This window comes from Xiphias gladius, chromosome 21 (assembly GCF_016859285.1).
Source record: "Xiphias gladius isolate SHS-SW01 ecotype Sanya breed wild chromosome 21, ASM1685928v1, whole genome shotgun sequence".
Lineage (NCBI taxonomy): Eukaryota > Metazoa > Chordata > Actinopteri > Istiophoriformes > Xiphiidae > Xiphias > Xiphias gladius.
Genome location: NC_053420.1, coordinates 19865486 through 19892292, shown reverse-complemented (window position 1 = coordinate 19892292; position 26807 = coordinate 19865486). Strand labels below are relative to the sequence as shown.

The 26807-nt window shown below is 39.3% G+C and overlaps 2 protein-coding genes and 1 pseudogene across 2 annotated transcripts; 2 read left to right on the top strand and 1 right to left on the bottom strand.

Moving 5' to 3' along the window:
• Window positions 1-194: 194 nt before the first annotated feature.
• LOC120807258 lies at window positions 195-1488 on the top strand (annotated as a pseudogene).
• A 1424-nt stretch (window positions 1489-2912) lies between these two features.
• On the bottom strand, window positions 2913-5660 carry LOC120807555 (acidic mammalian chitinase-like). Its single transcript, XM_040159744.1, has 11 exons — window positions 5574-5660; window positions 5390-5419; window positions 5091-5292; window positions 4899-4955; window positions 4646-4811; window positions 4366-4490; window positions 4142-4265; window positions 3852-4034; window positions 3623-3742; window positions 3388-3526; window positions 2913-3305 (listed from the first exon to the last, which is right to left on the bottom strand). The coding sequence occupies exons 1-11, from the start codon at window positions 5596-5598 to the stop codon at window positions 3052-3054; spliced, it is 1425 nt and encodes a 474-aa protein (XP_040015678.1). The 5' UTR covers window positions 5599-5660; the 3' UTR covers window positions 2913-3051.
• A 13368-nt stretch (window positions 5661-19028) lies between these two features.
• lrrn2 (leucine rich repeat neuronal 2) lies at window positions 19029-21407 on the top strand. Its single transcript, XM_040158921.1, has one exon. It carries the CDS (start codon window positions 19029-19031, stop codon window positions 21405-21407), a length of 2379 nt encoding a protein of 792 aa, XP_040014855.1.
• Window positions 21408-26807: the final 5400 nt, after the last annotated feature.

The following is a 26807-nucleotide window of genomic DNA, read 5'->3' as shown; positions in this document are numbered from 1 at the left end:
CTTTTATCAGTATCAACCAACACAGAGCAATGTAATGTAAACACTGCTTCTTGGGATTTAATGGTTGTACCTATCACATAGATTGCTGTTTTAAGCAAGCAATTTACCGGTCCCGTCTCCTTTTCTAGTGTCTTGTATTGTAAGTGGTTTTTTAGTGGTCAACTGGACTCAGGAGCACTTGTCCTTCATCCGACATGATCGCAGTTTCTGTGCAGAGTCCGAGTGAACAGTACTGGGAGTAAGAATCCCACACACTCACACAAAGCAAATACAAACACACACACACTTGTCATTTTTAGGTGTCTGTACAGTCAGATGTCTCTCCCCCTCAGCCGTGTGACTCTGCAGAGATCCAGTGGTCTAGATGAAACTGGACCAGCAGTTTGGCACTTGGCCCTCTGTCTGCTGCTGAGCTCAGCGCTCATCGGAGGCATCGAGTCACCAGAAAAAGTAAGTAACCTTCAACCTCATATCATGTCCTTATCCATAGTTTGTGAAAATTAACTCCTTCTTCCAGTACCATGAATCTCAGTCATTAAACGCCACAGTCTGTGCTTGTGTGTATGTGAAATGTATCTCTCATTCTGAGAGTTCATAAATATTAAGTCTTGAACTCTTGGAGCTGTGCAGAACATACATGCCATGGTTCATACATTCATTTTGTTAAGCAGTGGTTACATGGTACACCATACGCTAAAGAGGAGTTTTGCCTATCCTGCTCTTCGAATTTGAGGCAAATTTACATCTCTTTCAAACTGAGGTAATTGAAGTGCTCTGTTGTAATCTCACAAATTCAGTGTATGGATTTCAGACCTTTGTCTGTCCAGGTTGTGTATTTCACAGCTACAATTCCTCATGTGGTGATTTTGATCCTGCTGATCAGAGGTGCGACACTAGAGGGAGCTAGAGATGGGATCAAGTTCTACATTGGTTCCCAATCTAATCTGACTAAACTGGCAGAAGCGCAGGTAGGAACCCAACTCTCCCAATGTAAATCATCAAAATAGTAGGTATATATTTCCAAAATACATCCTAAATTACGTTCATGAAATATGGTGTGTTTTAGGTCTGGAAGGATGCAGCAGCTCAGACCTTTTTTTTCCCCTGACCATTGCTGAGGGTGGAGTTGTGACTCTTCCTTATAGCAGCTTCCACAACAACATGTTCTTGGACTCAGTTGTTGTAACCCTCACTAACCATGGTAGGAAAACACCATTTCAGGTGAAGCACTACAGTATTTCGAAGCAAGTTTGTTTATTTTTGCAGCTTCACCACTGAGAAAAAAATTATAGTGAAGAAATGACAGTATCAGGTTATAAGTACTTAATTTGGTAAATATTAAAGCCACTATGTATAGATTTGGAAAATTTCTCACTTAGGCGCCCTCAAGTGGTGCCTAAGTGATCTCTAAGAGAGGACACTTGTATGAATGTGATTGGATGTCATGTTTACCATTTACTCTGTTATCTAGGTGATATTGGTCTCTGATATCTGAGGATTGGCATCCCTACCTGGACATCCACTGGGGAGAACACTACTCAGAAGAACCCTGCCAACACAAAAGAGACAACACAAAATTTAATACTTAATACTTAAACTAAAACAGCTAACCTTGCTCTACAAAATCATAATTTAGCAGAATCACGTTGGAATGACAAAAACATAAAGCAAGTGAATTATGAAATTTCACAAACAGATGATTGGCCTACTTTTGGAGCTCTCATAAATGTCGTTTTACCTATAGTAGGTCGATATAATGGCTTGCATGAATATTAAACCAGGTTTTGTGTCTTGCTTTTGGAATAAATTCCTTGGAAACAAAGCCACACTCAGAAGGTAAATCGCTTTTACATGCATTTGTCGTTGAAACGTCTATATGAGTTCAGAGCTCAGTACATATCAGTAGTAGCTGTCATTATACAGTACTAGTGTAGTTTAAGGAGGAAAGTCATGGTGCAATATTTTGCTCAAAATTAATTATGTATGAGCATATGGACAGTTATAAATGTTCTGTTTTTACACATTTGTATATGTATGTATGTGTATATATATATATATAAGTGAAAACTCATTAGATTGTTAACAGAATTACATTTATATTACTTGCAAATATTATATTGGGATTTTAGAGGAAGAACTTTTGAAATGACCGAGGGATTTTGAGTCTTCAAAGATAATGCTTTTTTCCTTTGCTTTTTTCGTCTAATCTTTATGCAGCCAAAGGGTAATACATTAGGGACAAGACACTGAAACAGTGTTTATGTTGACAAATTATAGCAATCATAAAAAAGATTTTATCCAAAGTAGTGGTGTGTACTCGTGTGTTATCCATAATTATACTGCCGAAATAACCTCTGTATTGTTGCCTGTGTCTTTGTGCTACTATATTTTTACTGCTTTAATGCCGAATTTTGTCATGGTATTATCTGTAGTGACCATTACTGCGGGAAGAGTGGGTGAAAAGTCCTCGTAAGTTGTGATACCTGCCAAAGAGTGGGTAACTAAGTGCTGCTTTAGTACGGTGCCCAAACATCAGCACAGCCACAATTACTGTTTAATTTGTTTCTCTTATTGAAGTTCATGAAATAAAAGTAACAGTGCATTAACATTTCAAGAAAGACAGATTTTGTTAATGTCTTTTAGCTGCAGAGGTTGTATTTACTTCTTTTCACTTCAAAAAACAACAAAATATCGAATCTGCTTAGGGGTGCCCAAACTTTTGGAACTGTATGAATACAGTCACAGTACTTTCTTGCTGTATCGCTCATGCAATACATAAGGGGAGTAAGTGGATGAATACTTTTTTTTTTTTTTTTTGCTCATGTTTGGTATTTAAAGTCAATAAATAACTTACACGAAACATACAGGAGAAACTCAGAGCCATCAGAGTTCTGAAGGTGCTTTGAATTCCATATTTATTTAGATTAGATCAGTGACCAGTGTTACAGATCTGTTCTTGAATGGACCTTGGTTGGATTGTCTTGTGTTACATGATAGTTGACCCGGCTCTTAACTTAAGAACAACCAGTATGAAGTTATACAGTGAATCATTTAAGCCCAGTTGCAGCACTTGCAGCTGTTATCGAACACCAGGCCGACAGCACAGTGCTGGACATAAGTTTCTCCCTGACTGCACTCATAGAAGTAGTTCTTGTCGGTTGGGTCTGGGTAGAGTCCATTAGCCTTTCCAGCGCAGAAGCCAGATCCTGTGCCGCTGCCGCCACTGCTGCCACCACCGCCAGGCTTTGGCTGAGCATGTTGGGTTGGTGTGACTGGAGGCAGGGGGTGAGAACGAGAACTGCAGGCTGAGGAGACAAATGGAAGAAGTTAAAAAATGGAAACACTCTCATTATGTTTATTACCAGAGGATATTGGGTTCATGCGTACTAGTTCCAGTTCCCAGTCCACTCTTGAGGGTGTTGATCAGAGGGTATTTTCCCTGGCCACAGAAAGTGCCACTAAAGTCATCCAGATCCAGACTCCACACCATGGCTCCACCAAAACCACTCTGCTTCAACCACTGAATCTGAAGAGTGGATGAGAGGTGAAACCAAGTGTTAACTACAGCCAAAAACACAAAAGTTGAGGACTTGAGTATGAATAATTATATTCAACTTCATACCTTATTCTGGAAGCTCTTCACATTGTCATATCCAACCCAGGTTCCCTGGTTGTAGGCATATGGCACAGCCTGGGGGTTGTCCCAAGCCTGGGTGGCTCCCTGCTTCAGGAAAGTGCAGATCTGATGGCAGGGAGAAAATTAAAGTTAAGGATCTAAACAATGCATATGCACATTTTGTCCTGTCTTACATATTGATGCACAAAATGATTCAGAAAAAATAAGCACCTACCTCATAGTAGGCCAAGATGCCAGCCAGACGGGTGTAAGGTCCAGCAGGTCCAGGTCCACTCGCGGGAGCTCCTACAGCTGTGTTAGAGGAAGCCAAGCGGAAAGAGTGGCCATAGGTGGGGAAACCAACCAGCAGCTTCTCAGCTGGGGCACCGTTGCTCTTCCAGTAGTTCATAGCATAGTCCTATACATGAAAAAGTACCGACGAGCATGAGTACCTGCCCCTTAATGTAATTTTTATTTACAGCAGGAAAAAATGTAATACAGAAAAATGATGATCCCTTCACTTACCACATTGAAGTAGATCATGGTTCCCTGGTCAGCGGGGCCCTTGTATAGAGGGCTGTTCTCTCCAACGTTGTGTTCCCAAGAACCATGGAAGTCATAGGTCATGACATGGAAGTAGTCCAGCACACTGGTAAACAGACATGAGGATTAATGTTTAGTAAGAGCAGTGTACTGTACAGCAAATGTGAGGGTATGGAATGTGTGCATGTGTATGCACATGCACTTACGCTCCAATCTGGGCAATCTGGTATCCAGTGTCAATGGTTCCCTTTCCAGCAGAGACAGCAGCAGTCAGCATCAGACGAGGGCGGTTGGTCTTCTTGCCCTCTGCCTCAAAGGCGCTCATCATTTCCTAAAGATGGGCGAGGAGAGAGAAACAGCTGCAGTTGCTGTATGACAGAAACAGTTGACTCAAGCATCGCTAAAAGTGAGGTGCCACCGCAGTAACGCCGGCCTTTCTACTTTTTCCTTCCTCGTAGCCAGAAACTGAATGTCAATATGACCGACCTGGATCAGGACAGTGTACAGCTCCTTATCCTGAGGTGGGGAGCCACGAGAGCCAGGGTACTCCCAGTCGATGTCCAGACCATCAAACTCATACTGACGAAGGAATGTGATCACACTGTTGATAAAGGTCTGACGATTGGCAGCAGTGGAAACCATTGCTGTGAACCTGGAGACATAAAGACAGTCAGAGCGCTCCTGCCTGTGCTGCGTTGCTCTTGGTGAGAGTACTGATCCTCATGTCATTACTACTTACTTCTGAGTACCAAAGTTCCATCCTCCAATGGCCAGCAGAGTCTTCAGGTTGCTGTTCCTGCAAACAGCAGCAATGTCCACTTTAAATTCTCACATTTAATCTGCAAGTGCATGCATGCTTACAAGTATTGTAATATGTGTTTTCATTTGTGCTGGAGTCACACTATCACTATGAGCATTTGTGTGTACTAACTGGTTCTTCAGGGCCTGGAACTCGCCATAGAATTTCTCATCATCCCACTCGTACGTCTTGATCACGCTGTTGTCCATTCCAGCAAAGGCATAGATGAGGTGATCACAGAGACACGGGTCGATGTTGGTGGGAAAAAACTTACCTGCTCCAGGACGGTACTGTCCCCAGTTAGTGAAATAACAGGAGAGGATGTAGGATGATCCTGGGGCACAGGGAACAATTTCTCTTACATTATCTTACCAACTCAAATACATATACACATATCGTAGCAACAATAAGTGGATGAAGGATATAATTACCTAGCTGCATGTGCAGCAGGAGTGCCAGTCCTGCAGAGTGAGGAAACACAATTAGAGAGGGTGAGGAGGCGGCAGGTTGTGTAGTTAATGAGAATCAATCTCAATTATGCACAAGATGAAATTAAGTTAAAAAAGCGTAGTAAAAAAGCTTAAAAAGATTCTATGAGCAAGGAGCTCAGCTTACCAATGCAGATGAGTAGCTTTCCCATGTTGCCTCTGTACAATGGTCTCAGGATCAACAGATTCTTTTATACTCCTCATGCCCTGTCCATATCTGCAATATCTGCGAACTATGTTTCATGAGGCTTGACTACTCAGTGAAAGTGAAAAGTCAGATTAATTTATTTATTTGTTCTAGACCAGTCAAGACCGATACCCTTCATTTGCCTTTTGATAATGATATAATATAGTTAGCAGAACAAACGTGTTTACGTTTAACCATTACTTCACATTTACATGAAGGTGTTCACTGTTAACTGTTAACTTAACTTTTAATGGTTAAGATGGTTAATAATGAATGTTTCAAGAAACTAGTTTTTATGAATGCTCCTTAAGATGTAATTGAATTTCACTGAAGTCCAAATACTAATTGGACAGCAAATTTCAGGTTACACCATTGTCCTTTTTGTTCGATAGTGATGTTTACTCAGTTTTCCTTAGGTTATCTACTACATGCCTTATCACCCTTACATATGCTTAAAATCAGTTGTTACTGTTTTTGTCCTCTCGTGTCCTTGAATGTGGACCAGCAGTTAGGTGATTGTTATGCGATGTGGATCATAAAATTAGTCTTACTCTGACTGTGCCATCGCTCTAAATTTTCATTAACAGACAATGAATGATAATGTTTAATTTCCAAATTTTTATCGATGAAAAGTTAGAAGTTTAACAGTGATTTGTAGCACTGATAAGTCACAGAAAATAAAGTTATTAACAAACCAAATCGGTGTAGTACTTCAGTAATGCTAAGTCATGTTCACTTATCGTATCATTTCTATGAAGTTTCAAAATATTTAAAAGGAAACAACCACAAAGAAAAGCAAAGAGAAACAAATTTCAGATCAAGTATTTACAGCTGTATACTGTGTATCTTTTGGGTGTGGGTAAGACTATAATACAGGACATGTTTTGTATTTGCCTAAGCAACTTTGAAAAGGTCGAACAGCATCCTGCTTTATATTCATGGATGCATCAAACCTAATTTTTAGTAAAACAATAAAAACCCAAACAAGCTGAATCACACGAGACTAAGAGTCTACGGCCCTGTGAGGCTGTTCTAAAGCGCAGCAGCACTCTGAACTAAAGGCTAACGTCGGCATGCTAACATGCTCACAATGGCAATGCTAACATCATGAGTTTGAAATGTATAATATTTTCTATGTGCACCATCTTAGTTTATTGTGTTAGCATGCTAACATTTCTAATTAGCACCTAACACGAAGTCCAGCTGATGTTGATGTGAATTTCATAGTTTTGCAGTTATATGGTCATATACTAAAGTACTGGCCAAAATTTTGGCAATCTAGCCGGAATATACAGCAAAAAAAACAATGGTGGCACTAGAGGAAAAGCCACTGGATGAGTGAACGTTTTGACCTGCTGGTAGCACTAAAAAGCTGCAGGATCACTAAAGTTATTAGGATTAATCCTTTCAGCATCTTGGATTTCCCGACCAAATTTCATGGAAATCCATTCAGTGGTGGTTGAGATATTTCAGTCTGGACCAAAGTTTTGGACTGACCAACACTGCCATTACCAGAGCCATGCCAGCTGTGCATGACTGTAAACACATCGGCACTGAGCCAGTATCTGTGTTCCGGTAAATCCATAATCACCTCTGTACAGCTCAGCCGGTCCTTGATTTCACTCGTTGTTCACCCTAAATATGAGTGTCGACAGCTACGTATCATCTCTGCTAACAACAGCTTAGAACAAAACTGCTTGATAAACACAATGTGAAACACACCAAGCTATTCAAGAGTGTTTCAACTTATTGCAACTCATTCAACCAATAATAAAGTATATTGTCATTGTATTATTTAGTCGCACCACTCTTGCATCATTACTGATATGGGTCCATTTTTTAAAGAACTTTTCCTTTTATCTTTTTCCAACATCTACTTTATCAAACCTACTGTAAATTTCACTGGTGAGGAGGACATCTCAGGTAGGTTTTCATCTAAAGTCCTTTTGAAATGTCCCTTTAGGTTTCTACATTCACGTCGGCAGAAAGCGTTTGAATGCAGGTGGAAGGAGGAAGTAATTGAGTTCATGTTTAGCAAATATTTAAAACTATAATATATATAATCTATATATAGATTATGCTTTTGTAAGAACATGAGCAGAGTGTTAGATACACTACCAAATCTCACCACCAGAGAGAGTCGATAAGCTGTGTAGAGTCCAGATCCATTTTGTATGAGATGTTGTATGAGAATGAGAGACTGTTTTTTTCCTGGATCCGTTTAGTTCCCTCTTCAGTGTGGTCATCTGCGAAGTGGTCAAAAGCTTCAAGTCTGCTGCAGTCGAAACTGATCTTAACCTCTTGCTCTTTACTGCTTTAAAGATAAATTATATTGAATTTATTGAACCTTAAACCAAACTCTCTGTCTCTTTAAATATTTCAACCATGTACATGGAAGCGGCAGATAAACGCAGACCTGTTGCCATCTCCCACGCAATACACACAGCCGCATACTGCGCACGCACACACACACACACACACACACACACACACACACACACACACACACACACACACACACACACACACACACACACACACACACATTTGTACTTCTATCTTTGTGAGGACACTCATTGATATAATGCATTCCCTAGCCCCTTACCTTAACCCTAACCTACACCTAATTCTAACCTGAACCCTAAAACCAAGGCTTAAGCCTCAAACAGCCATTTGAAGTTGGGAGGACCAGGCAAAATGTCCTCACTTTCCCAAAATGTCCTCACTCCAATCGTTTAAACCACAAACTGGTCCTCACAATATGATACAAGTACACACACACATTTGTTTTACTATTCCTGGGGACCAGTCATTGACATAATGCATTCCCTACCCCCTTACCCTAACCTTAATCATTACAACTAAATGCCTAACCCAAACCTTTATCCTAACGTACACCTGATTCTGAGCCTAACCTGATCCTTATTTAAACCTGAACCCTAAAACTAAGTCTTAACCTCAAAAAGCCACTTAAACTTGAGGGGTCCAGCATTTTGGTCTCTGCAAAGCGGTCGGACGCCACAAGTACAGTGGACTTCTGGTTTTCAGATCCAATGAATACACCCCACAAATATATATATATATATATATGTATAAACCCACCAACCCACACAAAAACACACTGTGAGTTAATTCAAATGTGACACATGGAATGTATGATTAATCATGTTTAGTCATGTTGTCTTTGTGTTGTCTGTTCTGTTGGAGGGACAGGATGAAGCCACTGGAATGCACCCATCTGCACTTGTGTATAAAATGAAATACTCCAGAAAAACACAGAAGCTCTGCAATTATAACACATTAATTTCTATTTTCAGATCTCTCCTAGCAGGGGAACTGGTGCAATTAAGTTGTGCAATTAGTGAGTACATGTGATTTTTCTTGATTCTGTGAACTTCCTCAGAGATGGACGAGTGCATATTTAAGGCATAAAAAGCCTCTGTTAGTTTTTCTCTTTTCTGTTTGAGTCTGCTGGAATGACAAAAAGCCTTAAAACTGTACATACAGCATGATGTCACTCTGCACATATTGAAAAAAACTGTGATCGTAGCGTGTATACGGCTCAAAATATGAGAGGCACTCAGTGTTCATTTCCCTCCATCCATCTTTGCTCCCGCCCCCTCCACCTTCACTCACCATCCCTCCCACAAAATGCAGCCTTCTCAACAACTAGTTGCTATTAGATACTGCTGGGCTTGTCACCATGGCAGCAAATTCTCAATCATTTTCTCTCTGCCACGTTTTTGTGTTCACGCGTTCACATACAGCTGTAATGTGGGAGGGTTGTCCTTGAGTCCTTGAGTGTTCCCGGGTCCAGCTGGGGAGCAGTCCACCTGTGAACAGAATTCAAATGCTGTGACAGTGAAGGGATGCTATGCTTCTCATTAAACAGTTTCACACGCAACCTGTTACAGGCCATCTTGTGCCATAATCTGCTATCGTGAATCTCGTGGTGGATTTTTGTGATAGAGACAGGAGATTTGAAAGAGTGAGGAGAGAGAGATAGGAGGATAGGCAGAGCTGATTTTCTTTCTCCAATAAAAGAAACAACCCCCCAGTGTTGCTATGGCGACCTCCTCTAGTTCCCTTCCTTTCAGCTAGCTACCACTTATCCTTGCTGCCTTTCAGTCAGCAGTGCATGTGGGTGTGTGTGCTTTTGTGTGTTGGCTCCTGAATGAATCAAGCAAAGGGGAAGGGGAAAGCCATTAGAGGCGAAGTCTGACTGTTTCACACACACACACACACACACACACACACACACACACACACACACACACACACACACACACACACAGACATATACACAAACACAATGCCCTGAAACTGCAAAAAACGCTTTATACTACTAAGTTAGCAGACTTCTGTCTTCCTCTCTTTAAATTCTCTCTTTTTCTGCTCTTTCGTCTGACAGTATATTCTGCAGTGGCTCCTCTCTGTCCTGTTTTTCTTTTCTTTCACAACCACTATGGCTGATTTTCAGTTACCACACACCCACTTACTGCACACACATCTTCCGTACCATTGCTTTCTGTAAATGTGAACTCCAATTAAAAGAAAAGGGAAAGGATGAATAGCAAGCTGAAAGAGTTTTTTTTTTTTCCATTAGGGAAAGGTCAGTGATCATAAATGCAAAAAGGTGAATCCTATACCATGAAACAGAAGCACCACCAAACTGTCACAGGCCCCAAGATGTCTCAAAGTATGCAATGGCCTCAAACTGAACATGAACTTGAAATTAGAGTATTTATGCTGCATGTATTAGATCACACCACAGAGAAAAACGGCTTTTCTGTAGTTACACTCTTTTCAACTGATCCTCAAATTGTCTCAAGCAAAAATACACAAGAACACAAAAAGGCTCACATAGACACTCAGCACTCGATTCAGCAGTGTGTTATTCATCACTGACCAGAGACTGTATTTACATACACCTCTCTTCGACTCTTCACAAGCACTTCATTTAATAATCTCTGTAAGTGCTAAAATAAAAAAAATGTATGCTCTCGTGCAAGTTTCCGTCAGCTGCCAGCGTCGTTTGACCCAGTAAAAACGGAATGTCATGTCATTTCAGACTATCTGAATGTTTAAAAATGTTTGACGCAGACATTACATAAAACTTTCACTGAATTTTGTCTTTACACCACTTTGAATACATTTACAGCAATCAGTACAGCCTAGTTGGGCAAATAAGGTAGTGAGATTGAAATAATGAAATAATTTTGTCTTTAATGCATATTTTGGGTGTAATGTTGCTCCCCACATACCCTCTGGTAATGACTGATCCATAACTGTTATAATAATAGAATAATATTGTTGCTGCTGTAAGCTTGACCTCATGCTGCATCGTAACCGTTACTCTGTAATAAATGGTTGTGGCTTGTAAGACCCCATTCTCACAGAAATGCAGAATATCCATATACATTTGCGATCCATTTTGACATATATAGTCTCAGAATTCATCAATGGCAAAATATATTTTTCTTGATATGCTACTAATGCAGGAAGACATGGGTGGACTGTTACTACAGGTAGAATAGTTTCCATGCATATCAGGACTGAGAAGTAGTATACTGCATTATGTAGAATTTGGTGAGGGGTTAAGAGTTGTGCTTTGCAGTAATACAGATGAGAGTGGGCAGTGAAGGATCCGTTTTATGAAAAATTGCTTTGTTTTGTAGAGTCGACTTATTTATTTAGTCTTCTTTTAGTAATTTTTCTATTTTACTTGCAGCACATGACACACTGGGAAGGAGACCTTTGATGTACCCATAGAGAGAGAGAGCGAGAGAGAGAAAAGTATCTCTCAGCTTGCATTAACTGATTTTTTGCTCCTTGGGGGCAGTGAAAAACAATCTGTAAACACAACAGTTTCTTGTGACTGCCCTTCAGAACAACAGATAGAACCGTTTCCTGATCTGATGCCCTTGTAGCCGGACAATATCATTTGTCTCTGCCTTTCAAAACCGTTACTAATCACTGTTGAAAAGTTCATCTGTTTTGTGATGTGATGACACCGTGGTCAAGGCTGATGTTGATGTTGTTGAAAATGTTTGGATGCTGCAGTAAGTCTGAGCTTCCCATTTTCTGCACCCATACTGGTTTAAATTACTTTTCTTTCATACATAACTTACCATCAGTTGCCACCACCGGTCAATGTGGAATTATGATACAGAAGCTGTTAGGAGAGCTGTTCCGCCTTTAAAAAGACAATATGAAAACTACAGAATCAGGAAATGTAACAAAACTATTGGAATCAGAGAAATGTAATAAACAACTAAAAACCCAAAGTCAATTTACATTCCCTCTATAGACCTTCAGCACCCACAGTAAAATGCTTCTTTTCTATACTGCTTTCTCCTTTAAGCACCATAAATATTTCAGCCTTATTGAAGCTTGAAGTTGAGTTCACAAAGTGCAAAATCTTTATCTGAAATCATGTTATGCAGTTTGCACTAGGGATTTGTAAGGATGTAGAGACAATTCCGCATTGAAATCTAATAGAAATGAAATTCAGCAGGTCTGTTTAATGAAATGTTGAGACACAGCGTCAGCCAACCCCTTCAAAAAAAGTTTCAATTTAAGACAATCAGCAGTGTATTAATGCTGTACTAGAGACACGGAAATACTAAAATGATGATTTGTCTCTGCTGTTTTGTTACGTGTGGACTTTAATCTGCAGACGATGGCAGAAAACCGAAGTGCCGCCAGGAGCCAAAGAAAACTTCTCATCCAGCAAAAATAACAAAATGTAACTAACACAAGTGGTTTTCCTTCAGCTTGTGACACAGGAAAAGAGAAAGAGTGAGAGAGTGAGGCAGGCAGCAGAAAGAGAGGAGGAGAGATGAGAGGGACAGAAGCTCTGCTGCAGAACACACCTCATCTCTTTAGCTGGAGGGAGAAAGAGAGTAAGAGAGAGAAAGAGAGAAAGAGTCAGTCTGTGCCAGTTTTCTCTACATCTCCAGAGAGAAGGAGAGCTAGGGAGGTGATATTTCAGGAATCTTTAGAGATCCACAAACGTGTGACTGAGAGAAGAAGAGAAGAAGAAAAAGCAACCCAGCACATGAGACATTTCCAGAGAAAGACTGACAGCAAATGAAGAAGGCAAGAAACGACTGAGAGAGAGATGTAGTCGGTGCTTCTGTTGCGGTAAGAAAAAACGCAAAATATGTTGATAGAATTTTCTAAGCAAACAGGACACTAGAGCACTCACACAGACAAGAAGCTGTGAACGCATGCACACACAATCACTCTGAGTGAAAGCAGTATTGATTTAAAGGTGATGGTAGCAGGTGTATGTTGGAAATGGAGAAGCACGGGGGTGGGCAGAGGGGGGGGGATAAATCATAAGTTTGTGTATATGTGCGCCTGTGTGCATCCTGGAACAGATTCAGCTGTAGGGCAATGCGTCTGTTTTGATTTTTTGTTTTGATTTTTTCAGGATCTGCATACAGCACCTCTATCTCTGTCATATATCCCCCTCTCCTGCTCTCTCTCTTCCACCCTGTTGCAGTGCCGCTCTGTGTCACAGCAGCACAGTAAAAACAAACCTTATGAAATGGACCCTCTCATGAAAGCATGTATTTCTTCTCCTTACCTATTTTCTTCCTCTAGCCATTAAAAAATGTAGGTCTTAAAAGCTTTTCTCTAGCTCTCTCTCTCTCTGTTAGACTGGAAAAAGTCAAATGGAGACCAGGGAGAGGCATGGCTTTAACCCCTGCAGAATGTGACGTTTCAACAATAACATATCACAATTATAATTTCTTTTTCACCTCAATAGGGAGTGTGAAAACTTTAAAGCCACTGACTTGCTGATAGTTACTCATTAGACGACAGAGACTACCATCTAATTAATTATCCAACACCTAATTGTCTTAGTTAAATCTAGAATTGCACAACACAAGTTATATTGCAATGAGAGCTTTAAGAAAGTAAAAAAGATCTTTAGTTTAGCATGTCTAATGTTAGATTTTCTGTCCAAAAGCCAAAATTACACCAAAAGAAATTCAGAAGTTAGAAAGCAAAGGTTCGTGATTTTGTATGTATGTGAGTGTGTAGGTTTTTAATTTATGCTTTGAAGCCTCTTTTTCCCAGCTCTAGGTATCACTGTATCTGACTGTTTTCCTCTGTTGTATCTACTAAGTGTCTGTTACATCCCCCTAATCATTAAAGGTAACTAACAGAGTTGAACGTAAACAGATGCTGAGTTTGTTATGTGTAAGGTAAGTCAAGTGAGATGCTCGCACAAATGACAAACTGCCAATAAAGTCAAACAAAGGTAACCAATCAAATGCAATTTTTTTTTTTTTTTTTTTTTTTTTTTAGATTCAGTGTGTGGTTAGTGATGGAGGTTTATGTGTATGAGAAAATAATGTTCAAAATTGGTTATGACGAAAAAAAAAAAAGAAAATTCTGTCCAACGGACACATGGATCCAGAAACCTACAGTACATGTTTTGGCTTGAGGAAAAATATGAAAGTCCAACAATCCACAAATACTATTTGATATGCTAAGTAGTATCTTTTGAAAGATTGACAGGTTTGGCAGATGCCTTTAAAGTCCTCATTAATTCACATCTGTATTAGCGCTTCGGTGAAGTTTGAACAGACTTTCTGTTTGGACTATGTTAAGTGAGGAACAGGTTTTGTAGAAAGCAACAATACCAAATATAGTAACTGTTTTGACATAGAGTAAGTAATGGTGTCCAATACATATAGTGATTTTATTGACTACATGGTACATCAAGTGTGTACGTCATTTTAAATTATTCTTACATTTTTGCCTATAATTTAGATTATTTGCAAAATACACGGACTAGTGGGGTGAAGGTTAAATTTATAATTGAGGTGAGGTTAAATTAAATATTAAAATGTGATTGAATGATCCGGATTAGGGCTACAATTAACAAATATTTTCATTATCGGTTTATCTTATTATTTTCTCGGTTAACTGATTAATTGTTTTGTCTATAAATTGTCAGAAAATAGTTAAAAATGCCTGTTATAATTACCCAGAGTTCAAGGCGACATCTTCAAACGTCGTGTTTTTTCAAACCAGTTTAGAAGCGGGAACCAGCAAATGTTTAGCATTTTCACTTGAAAAAATACTAAAACGATTATTATCAAAATAGTTGCTGATTAATTTGACGATTGATTTATCGATTAACTAATTTTTCCAAGGTTTCTCCATGGCCATTGAATGAACAGTATCTAAGAGAGATTGGACACACAATCCATTTACCGTGCGACTTGCAGAAACATAATCTATACTTTTGTCTCAATACTCAGCTGTGAATGAACCTTCAGTTGCAGGGGCCACTTCAGATTGTGGATTAAGGTCAGTGCATCTTAGTCTTTTTGTAACTATTACTCATCCTTCAATGGCCAGGCTGCTGCTGTGGATAACATGTGAGCTACTGTACAGTCATATAATAAACTTTCAAAGAAATCTGAGTCAGAAGAGTGAGGGGGGGGTAATAATGGCCACCAAGAGCAGAAAATTTCTCTATCTATCCAGAGCAAAAAGACTGTGCAGAGCTGGGAGGAGACGGAGTCATGAAAGTAGCTGCTGAGTCATACAGATCTATTTCACAATCGTTTTCTGAATTGTTGAAATTGCAAGGCAGCACAAGTCCTTTGTATACACATGCATCAGCACACAGTTCTGCTTTCCTGAAACTGCTAAAACCACTACAAGCTTTTGAGAGCAAATGACAAAAATGAAGGGACATCAAAATTAAATGATGAATCCATTATTGATCAGGTTGCATATGAAAAGATGAGAGAGTGGAGATGAGAGTGAATGGCTTATAAAAGAGTAAGATGAGCCCCATGAGGCGAGAACTACTCCTGTGTTTTTACTGTTACAGCTCAGACATTAAATTGACTCAGTGATTGGATAACATGGTGCACTTAGCACACACAAACATATTCACACACAAAGTGCCCACTTCTTGCTGCTCAGATTATTAACTAAATTACATGGTTTTTGAACGCTAATAGCTTTTCTCTTCCCCTCAATAAATGTGTCATTGAATCATTTTTCAATTCTTTCTCCTTGTTACTGGTAAAAACTACATCTCTCCACACTTTCTCCTCATCTGCTAATAGACGTCCAAGTTTAGTAAAGTTGTACAGTACTTCCTGTTAGTCATGTACACTGCAGACCTCAGCTGGTAGGATGGAACTGGAATATGCAAGTTTATTGATTATCACACAGAACTTCGTCACAGACACTGGACACAGCTGTTTTTTGCAGAATAAATGGAGATTGATGAAATGCAGTTTTGCAGCCTCAAAAATGTAGTAATGATAGACGTTTCCTCAGTCCCGTCACTGTTGTTTCATCCGTGTTCTTATCAACTGATACACAGATTGGACCAAAACAAATTCCAAACTAAATCTCAAAACACTAAGACAGAGTGAGGATAGGAGATTTGTTTCCATGGCAACAATGCGGTAAGCCTTGCATGGCTTCTCAGCATGTGTGTGTGAGTGTTTCTCATGCATTAGATACCAGTACTAATGACTAATGATATTTTGTGCTTACTATCCAATGTTGTTGACATTTTTTTTATGTGTTAAAAAATCATTAAAAATCTAATATGGCTCCAGTGGGACCCGCAGATTCTTTCTTCTTCATCCGGGGTGAAAAAAGCATTTAAATTAATATTTAAAAGACCAGGGACAGTAATACATCACTCTCCCAATATCTAATTCAATAAGTATCCTTGAGAAAGGACACTTTGACATTGCCATTAAAGGTAAATTGCTGTCACCGGTGTGTGAGTGTGTTTAAGGCAAATTGTAAAGCACTTTGGATTAAAGCACTAAATACATTACATATAGGTTATATATTTGCAGCCCATATACAATTCACATATAGTAATAATCTGATGAAAATGTTAGTGTAGAATTCATTGCATAAAAATGAAGATGACTGCACATCAAGCTCGCTTAATTTGCATGCATGTCATTACCACAACCAGCACTTGGGTTTTGATTTGCATTCACAAGACAAATTCATCCAGAGTGTAAAATTCCTTCACATTAAATACCTCGTACAACAGACCAGTTTAGGTGTTGTCAGTAATACTCTAATAATGTAATTTAAACCATTAACAAACATTCTCTTCTTCTGTGCAAAAGCCCAAAAATAGAACATCCCAAAATACAGTTTAAAGAATGATCTGCTTTCAAACAATGTATATTTTGCCCATTTTCAGTGAAGATTCAACCAGCTGCAGCTTGTTTTAAAGCTTCTTTGTGACCAACCTGTAAATTCCTAAATTTGGCGACTCCTAGAGGTAGTAGTCCCAACGGCAAGACTGAGAATAATGAGCTAAAACCAACACAGCTGCATTAATTTTAACTTGGATTGTCTAATTTCTCTTTGAAAAGAACATAATCAAAATCCTTTGAAAGATCACAATCACATAAGAATTCTGCACACTGGAGCTTTAAGGTATTGAATGAATAGTTTTAGCATACCTGCAGTTCGGTAAGTGGCATCATATTCATAGCATGGAGATCCTAATGAAGCCGGTGAAACTTAAAGCCACATTAAGTAATATTTTTATATCAACAATGAATTAAATGACAAACTGCATGTGCAATGCTAAAAGTGTCATTCATAGTTTTGAACCTAGAGAGAATTATCACCTGACTCAGTAGTTCCCCTCAGCTCTATGAAATATTTTAGCATCTTTCAGCTCATTGTTTTGGTTTTACTCCCCACGTTTTACTGTATGTTCACTCTGACCGCTCGTATCAGCATAGTTTTCAGCCACAAACGGTAACTGACCCCTAAAATCCATCTAAATGCTCCGGCCAGACAGACAAAGTTAGTGACTAGCTGGTGAACATAGTGGAGCATTTAGATGGTAAAGAGGCTTATAATTCTCTCAGGAGTTGGAGGAGACCAAAAACAGAGCTAAAAGAGAGTGAATATGGTTAATATGGAATACTGATTAATATTATATTAATCAGTTGGACATAAAAACAACTCTAAATGAAAAATAATGTTGCTACCTGTCTCTTTTAATTTATAAATAAGCGACTGTTTGCTTCAGAATAACTTGAATCAAATGTTTTATTCAATTAAAATCTGCTGATGAGAGCAGGTTGACACTTGTGAATACAACACATAAAATTCCCCTTGCAGGGTATTTTTCCACTATTGCTACCAAATGTCTACAATCAGTTAATTCTACCACAAATACTTAGCAGTAAGTCGTTATAGATATGAGAGTCTGCCAAATGATGTAATCTAAATATTGATATAGCTCCGATAGATCCTTTGAGTCTTTTTAACTGTTAAATAATAAATAACATTTGTGGGACGCTATGTTCTAACAGGCACTGACTGTAAAGTGCTGACATGAAATATTAACATGCTACACGATTTCATCACGCCTGCATATTTACCTATTCTCCTGTGGGCTCAAAGTAACACGGAGCAGAGCACTGTTTCTCTCTGTTTCTTCCTCCCGTATCCTCCATACGATCTCTCCTTCTTTTTCTCGCTTTATTCTCATGATTGTCTTCATTTTTTGTCATACCTCTTTCCATGTCTAAATGTGATGCTACAGTCAAGGGTAGATTTCCTTTGGAAAATAGAGACTCCCCTCTACATCTTTTTTTTCTATACCTTTATCTTCTTTCTCATCCATCGTCAGGTATAGAGCATTTCTGCTTTTATGGGTCTGCATAATACATCCATGAAAACTCCATGTCACCTTGCTAAATTATCAAATGTAAAACCCAAATGTATTGTAAATTCCCAGACGCTTGATTTTTGGAATTGATGAGCAATAATGCTTTAAAAATGTGTTTGTATTTAAATGACACATTCAGTTGCATTAGACTGCATTAAACAGCTGATTTTAGTCTTTAGTCTTTTTTTTTTATGTTTCTCTCTGAATCTCTGTTTCTTTCTTCTATTCTTTTTCTGACGAAACAGTGAGCCGCCACGCTGCAAGCCGCGAGTCCTCCACCTGTGGCCAGAATGTGAGATGAATGGTGTGACAACGAGGGCCATTATTGAGCTACAGCCATTGTGCAATCCCTGATCCGCCACTGCAATCAAAGTTACACATAAAAACACTCTTAGTAGAACAGAGGCAATCTTAGGTACAAAGGAAAGACACACTTTTCAGGTTTTTTTTCTGTCTGAAGTCTGTGTAGAATGCTGTCAACAATATAATCCCTCTTTAATTGGTAACCACTTCAGGAATGATGACACTGCACCACCTGGCCTACATTTTCCAGTTTGCACGCACACCTTGAAACTTAATAACAAGACTTCACACACATCTCTGGTCTAAATGATTAATCTCAGTTCCTTATAACAAACTCTTCCTCACCTTGTCTGAATAAGCTCCTGTGACCTGTGAGGATTATGAGGCCGACTTTAGTGCTTCTACAGTCACAGTGTCTCCTGTGTGTGTTTGTTGGCGTGTTTGTGCCCGTCACTGTGGGCTCGATACCTCACACACTACCATGGCATGTCTCCTGCCCAGCACGGTGTGTGTGCCAGATCAAGCCATGGTTCTCTCCTGATTCAGTCTACCATGAAGCTCCCACTGTGGACTGCAACGACCTGCTGTTGACCAAGCTCCCCTTACCCATACCCCTGAACACACACACCCTGCGCCTGCAGAGTAACCTCCTGTCTGAGCTCAACACTGTGGTTCTGCACGGACTCCCCAATCTCACCGACCTTGACCTTTCTCAGAATCGCTTCAGCAATGTCAGGACAATAACTCAGAACTTGTCCCTGCCCTCACTGCTGTCTCTACACCTGGAGGAAAACCATCTCAGTCACCTCCCTGAGGCCTCATTCTCCTCACTGCCGGCTTTGCAGGAACTCTTTCTCAGCCACAACAACTTACACTTAATGGCACCTGGAGCCTTCACCGGTCTGGACTCCCTACTGCGCCTTCATATCAACAACAACAGACTCACTACCGTTGACCCTCGATGGTTCAGGGCTTTGCCCCGCTTGGAAGTTCTCATGCTTGGGGGGAACCCTGTGGAAGCCCTTCCTGAGCGAGGTTTCCCGGCCCTAAAATCCCTCCGGAGTCTTGTCCTTGGTGGTATGGGTCTGAGAGGCCTAGCTGAAAAAGCACTCGAAGGGTTGGATGGCCTGGAGAGCCTCTCCTTCTATGATAACCTTCTGACCAAGGTTCCCACACAGGCCCTGAGGAGAGTGCCAGGGCTGAAGTTCCTCGACCTCAACAAGAACCGCATCAAACTAATCGAGACGGGAGATTTCCGAGACATGATCCACCTGAAGGAGCTCGGCCTGAACAACATGGAGGAGCTTGTTTCTATTGAGAAAGCTGCCATTGAGAATCTTCCAGAGCTCACCAAGCTGGAGATCACCAACAATCCACGTCTCTCCTACATTCATCCACAGGCTTTCCTCCAGCTAAGCAGGCTCGAGACTCTAATGCTGAACTCCAACTCTCTCAGCGCTCTGCACAAGCACATCATGCTCTCCCTGCCCAGTCTTCGGGAGGTCAGTTTACACTCCAACCCACTACGATGTGACTGCCTGTTTCACTGGGCTGCAGAGGAGGACTCTCACCCTCACACTGAGAAAGACACACAAACATATACCCGAACAGCTCGGATGGTGCGTTTCATCCAACCCCAGGCCACCTTGTGCTCTGAGCCACCAGAGCTGAGAGCTCGCAGGGTGAGAGAGGTGTCCTCCAGGGAGATGTCGGCCTCCTGCCTCCCCTTGATACCCACCAGCTCCCTCCCCTCCTATGTAGGAGTAAGAGAAGGAGGTAAACTGGTTTTGCACTGTAGAGGTCTTGCAGATCCACAGCCTGAACTGTACTGGGTAACTCCCTCTGGGCTGAGACTTCGTCCTGCCCCCAGCCATGCAACCAAAAGTTTACCAGCTCCTGCTCCCTGTCACAGCCTGACAACCTCTGAGGGATTCAACCACACATCTGCCTCCAGCATCTCTCACAGCCGGGCTCAAGATGATCATCCCTGTAACCCCTCCAAACACTACCGGCTACTGCCTGAGGGAACTCTGGAGATCAACAAGGTCACTCCCAGCGAGGCGGGATTGTATACCTGTGTAGCTGAGAATGTGCTAGGAGCAGACACACGCAGTGTTACTGTGGGTGTGCATAGCAGAGAAAAGAAAAGAGAAAGGGGCATGTCTGCTAATCTGAAAGAATTTCCATTATTCAGAGTGGATGCCAGGTTGGAGGTGAGGGAAGTCGGACAATACTACGCTATCCTGTCCTGGCAGAGTGGGCGCAACCTACCCTCAACTCGCCTGTCCTGGCAAGCCATATACTCAAATGGACACACTCCAACATACACCACACGCGTACTGGCCGGCACGCAGAGTTTCAACCTGACCCACCTGCAGGCAGAGACATTTTATCGTGTGTGTCTACATTTAGGGATCAGTGAGGACACCAAGTATGCCAACCGGAGATCAAGAGAGAGCAGAAAGCCTCAGTGTGTTTCATTCAGGACAAAGGACGTCCAAGAACCTGAGCCCAGACTGCACCTAAGCCAAGAGTTGATCTCCATAGCGGTTACACTTCTGCTCCTCGCACTGATACTGCTGCTATTGGCAGGCCAGGGCTTGAAAACTCAGCCCAGTGAGGGGGCAGAAAAGCTCCACAGTAGCCTCCTCCAGGAAATCAAAAGTCCCAAGGCTCCGATCATCAATCAAAATACTGAAGGGAGCAACAAACATCAGCCAAAGCAGAATGAGAAACTGCTATTACATGAAGACTGCTGAGATAATTACATCTGTGGACACTCAAGATACACAGTAACACTGACACATACATACAGACAAACACAATGTCAAATATACACTTTATAAATCACAGCTAGAAGAAAGAAGTCATAGATCAGAGAAGTGGTGTAGAAAGAGATTCGTATTTATTTTATATAAAGTATAAAGTATACATTGACATTGTTTCTGTGTTAAGATGTATTGTAGAGAATGCCTAAACCCTAACCAGGGAAGAAAAACTGGACAATCATACTCCTGCTACACAGGCAGCGAACACAGGAGAAACAAATGAGTCTGAGCTGCTGATGACCACTGGACTGAAACTGAAGAAAACCTGATTTGGTCCACGAACAGATATTTAAAGAGGAGAGCAGACCTCCAGGGTATTTGTCATGTTTCCTGTCTACATGTTCCACTCACTGAACCATACTTTTTCCAAGCAGATGAAACTCTGCCTTGAGACTGATACTAAACGAAATTCCTGCTTGTTTGGGCTCTGTAAGTCAAAGTGATTGATGTAAACAACCCTTTTGCTTAGCTTTCAGTAACTTGGACTGGGTTGTCCATCTTGCGGTACATATACAGTACACTCATCCAGATTTCTCGCCTAACGTCCAAAATCCTCTTTCAGCATAAAATTGATCCAGAAGTGATTGTGTTAAATTCTATTTTGAGCTATTATACAATAAAACCATTTTAATTTACACAATCTTACTGTTTATTTATTTTCTTACCACAAACTGATTTTAGAGTATACTGAAAAGATGATAATTATTTTACAGCAGATGAAATCGATAAACAGCAGCGTAAACATAGTGTGACGGATGAAAGACCTTAAACCAAACTCTCTACATGATAATCTCATATTACTGATACATCTGCCGCTACAACTCTTTCCTTATCTGATTGCAGTTGGTGTTGTTCCACAGTAGGTATAAGTAAAATAATAGCTCAGGACATTTGATACTTACTCAGTAAAACCAACACATAGTGTGGCCCCTGCTGGATAAGACCTGGAACTGAGCAGAGGCTTCAGACAGGTTAAGGATAGGTTCACAGTTTTTCAAGGCTGTCTTAATACAATACTCACATGCCCATTTGTACACTAAGTTATTGGTCACTGTAATCATTCCTCTGTCCCACACTGGAAGTGAAGAGATCCTTTCCTAGTGTCAGGAAAAGATGATGGCCTAAATCTACCGTCCTTGTTTTATGTAGAAATGATTTCCAAACATCAGCCACAGGTAATATGAGCTTCCAGTAGTCTGAGTAATTCAAATCAAATGATTCTCTTCCAGAATTATTCCTTTCACTATGAAATTCCCTTTTTGTGTTTCCATGAACCCACAAAAAAAAAAAAAACACTGATCTGTAACATGCTGAATCTCATTTTAAAAATACTATTATTTTGAAAAATACCCACTTGAAAGGCTAACTACTGAGAAAGCCTCATAATAACTTCAGCTGAGCTTGCAAATGTATTTTTGCACAGAACAAAGACCAAATTCAAAGGATTTTGTCTCCAAAAACATCTAAATACATTTTCTCTAGTACTGTACTTAAATACAATTTTCAGGCACTTGTACTTTACTTGAGTATTTCCAAATACTTTACATAAAACTTCCAAACTGTAAATTAAAATTAGTGCCACCTGGACCAGTTACAACATGGATGGATCAGTGGATCAGTCTAATAATCCAATGATAAATCTATAACCTGTAACAATGGCAGGGGCCATTCTGCCTCCACAATGACTGCTGTTATTTTTGTTACTTTTAACTATTAATACTATCAATAACACTTTGAATACTTTTACCTTTAATGAAATACTTTTACATTGTTTTATTGTTTTTACTTAAGTAAAAGATCTGAATACTTCTTACTGGTTTATGTTCAATAATAATAATAATAATAATAATAATAATAATGATAATTCGTCTTCTCTTAATATTATGGTTGTTAAAATACAAATGTTGATTTACTATGTAAAACTCACACTCTTCAATTGTGTCTTTCATTCAAAAGGTACATACAGCAAATTACTTGCCAATAAAAATAGACTTTCAACAGTAGACTTTGTATTTATTCACACAAAACATAATACATCTCCTTCAATAAGGCAACACAATACTGTATATACATACAATGATCTATATGTATACCATATTTTATGTTGTTACTTCGCAACTAACAACATATCATTCTTTACTATCACTAGCAAGTGTAAATAAATAGTTTAGTAAGTCGTGTAAAAGAGTACAAGATGCGAAAACTTCAAGTCATACTGTTAGTACATCCAATGCAACAACTCTTTACTCACTGTTGTATCTTGTGGTTACTGATATATTTTAGCTGCAGTTGTGATTTTTTTTAGAGCATATTAAGAATTCAGTGATCTACTGGAATACAAAGTAACCTTTTAAGCAGTTAAAACCTTTAACATCAGTTAAAAATCTAACAGAAAAACATTATTTGAAAAAACTAATCTCAAATATATTCCTTTTCACAAACAGAATAAACAATAATGGCAATTTTTATCATTACATTAACACTGACATCATCATTAGGTGCTGGAGAGGGTGTCATTCCTACATGATATGAGGTGCTTGTGGTTTGAAAATGTGATTGATACTTTAAAAAACATTATAACATTTTTTCTGCCAGTGTGAAATGTCCTTCCACTGTAACGAGCATGTCGAATGTACTGTACAGGCTGATGCAAAGTGAAACTGTTATGTTAGTTCAATACCCATTCTCTTCACAGCTGATCAGATTGTACAATCATTTACAAAAATATAATTCTATTCTGCATTAACAAATGACAGCAGTGTTTAGTACCAGATTACAAGATGACAGGACATTAAGTGACATGAATAAAATACACAAAAATTTTAGAACCAAAAAAAAGTTTATAACTATGGGAATAAAAAAGTGACATCAAGCAATAGTACTGTAATTGATACCAGTGCATACATAGCACACAATGCAGTATGCTCATATGATACATGAGCAGTACTAAATGTTCCCGATGCCCACGGCCATGTCAATCGGCTGTTTTTGACCTGCTTCCATTCATTTGAGGGCCGTGATTCTGCCACGTTAACTAAAAACGGCAAACAGAGCTGCTGTTTTGTCCCTTTGAGTTCTGTTTTGCCTGGGCACAGTGCAATAAAAAGTCTGAAATCAAGCCTCAAAACTGCCAATTAATTCAAACAGCAGGGGCAATAAACACTCTTGGGATGTCAAAGTAAGTTTGTTTTAAACAAAACCACTGTACCAAAGAAAAATGCCCCCGTAACTTGTCACAATAATCTTTCCAAATATGCTAATATGCACTTTATTTGAACCCAAACCCTTTTTTAGCATTTATAACCAGTATATTAACAAATAATAATTGGTTTATGACACACCATAATGTAGTTGTAGAAGATATAAAGCAAACTGTAAATGAATGTTTGATATCACAGTATAAAATAGCTGTAACCTAATATTATTATATATTTTCAGTAGTTCTATTCCTACTGTACATGTGAATAGTTAATAAATGCTTTATAACACACAGATTGTTCAAAGCCAACATATAGCAAATTAGCTACTAAAAAAAAAAAAAAAAAAAATATATATATATATATATATATATATATATATATATATATATATATATATATTGTTATCAAATGTTCAATATCCTTTTATACACCAGTTATAAATGCTTCATAGGAGAAGTTGTAGTTGTTAACAAAAACACTGATTAATGCTTAATATTGTTCTTATATCTGCTACAACTACATTATATCGTGTTATAAAGTGTATACTGTAAACCATTCATTGGTTCCTTATAAATGCTAATGATACCCAAAATATATAGTGAGTGTATGACTGATAAGGCAATGCAGTGTCTGTGATTCCACAAAAAAAGCTAATATCTTTCATGTTTTTTGATGTGTTGGATGTCAGAGCTTTGACTCTGACTTCAATCATGGAATATTAAGTTTATTTCTTACATTTCATAACACAAACAACATACACTAAATCTCAAAATCTTCACACACACACACACACACACACACACACACACACACACACACACACACACACACGAAGATACACACTGATAGACACATATTGTAGGCAAGAGCATCTTCAAGACTTTGCACATATCACATACTTGAACAGTTTCAATTAAATGGGATACATTTACTCACACTGTTTAACAGGCAATGAAAAGGTGTATTAGTCTGAGGAGCGAAGTGAGGCAAACAATGTGAAGCAGCATAAATGTTGAGTAAACAGAAGCCATAACAGATATACAGTATATTGTGTATATAAATTAGTCTATCAACTGACCAGTTGATCAACAGACAATTAACTGGCAAAAATGCTGACAAGCACTTAATTACCTCTGCCAAGGAGGTTATGATTTCACCCGTCTGTTGGTTTGTTTATTTGTCAGCAGGATTTCGCAAAAAGTACTGAACCAATTTGCACCAAACTTGGTGGAGGGATGGACCATTGGCCAGGGATGAACCCATTACATTTTGGTGTGGCTCTGGTTAAAGGGGGCGGATCCAGGAATTTTTTAATCACTTTCCTTGACATTGCAAGATAGGGCTTTTTTCACCTTTGCGGAGGTACGCACTCTACTGAGTGCCATTCTAGTTTCTTCCGCCAAGGAGATTATGTGATCACCCGTGTCTGTTTGTTTTTCTTTGTAAACAGGATTACACAGAAGCTATCGGAACTGATTTGCACCAAACTTGGTGGAGAGATGGGGCATGGGCCAGGGAAGAACCCATTAAATTTTGGGACCGATCTGGATTATTTATTATGAATTTGAATTTTTTCCTCTGAAGTCTGGTGTATGTTGTTTGACATTGGCCTTGGCGGAGGTCTGTGCTTCACTGAGCGAATTTTCTAGTTGTTTTTGTACTTATTTAAGTAAACATGCCAAAATCCACTGGTTTTAGCTTCTAAAGTACAACTATTTGCTGGTTATCTTGGTTTTTATATAACAGCGCACTGAATGTCTTTTAGGCTTTGGAGCCAGAAAAGCAGGTTAAATATGTTAAATTTGGCTCTGGGAAATTTGATTCAGGTTCAGTTTATTATTAGATTATTTATAATCTATTTTTCAGATTATTCTCTGATTCAAAAGATTCATCAAATAATCGTGAAAAAGATACATTAATCTGTAGATTAATCAATGATGAAAATAACCATTACTTGCAGCCCTACACTGCTCTGTCCTAAGTATGACAGTTATGATGATAGTAAAAAACAAATTGCGAGAGACAGGGATTATCCCTGTACCTTAACTGTTTCTTTCATTTCTCGTCTGTTACATTTTTAGTCTTCTTTATCAATACAAATTTTTTTCTAAGCTGCTGAATATCGACATCA

What these genes read in the sequence shown, in the direction of transcription:
- lrrn2 (XM_040158921.1), top strand. Translation starts at nt 19,029, where the DNA reads ATGAGGCCGACTTTAGTGCTTCTACAGTCACAGTGTCTCCTGTGTGTG.
- LOC120807555 (XM_040159744.1), bottom strand. Translation starts at nt 5,598, where the DNA reads ATGGGAAAGCTACTCATCTGCATTG. An exon ending in AAAGCTACTCATCTGCATTG is followed by an intron (nt 5,420 to 5,573) that starts GTAAGCTGAGCT and finishes CTCACTCTGCAG; the next exon opens with GACTGGCACTCCTGCTGCAC. An exon ending in GCATCTTGGCCTACTATGAG is followed by an intron (nt 3,743 to 3,851) that starts GTAGGTGCTTAT and finishes CCCTGCCATCAG; the next exon opens with ATCTGCACTTTCCTGAAGCA.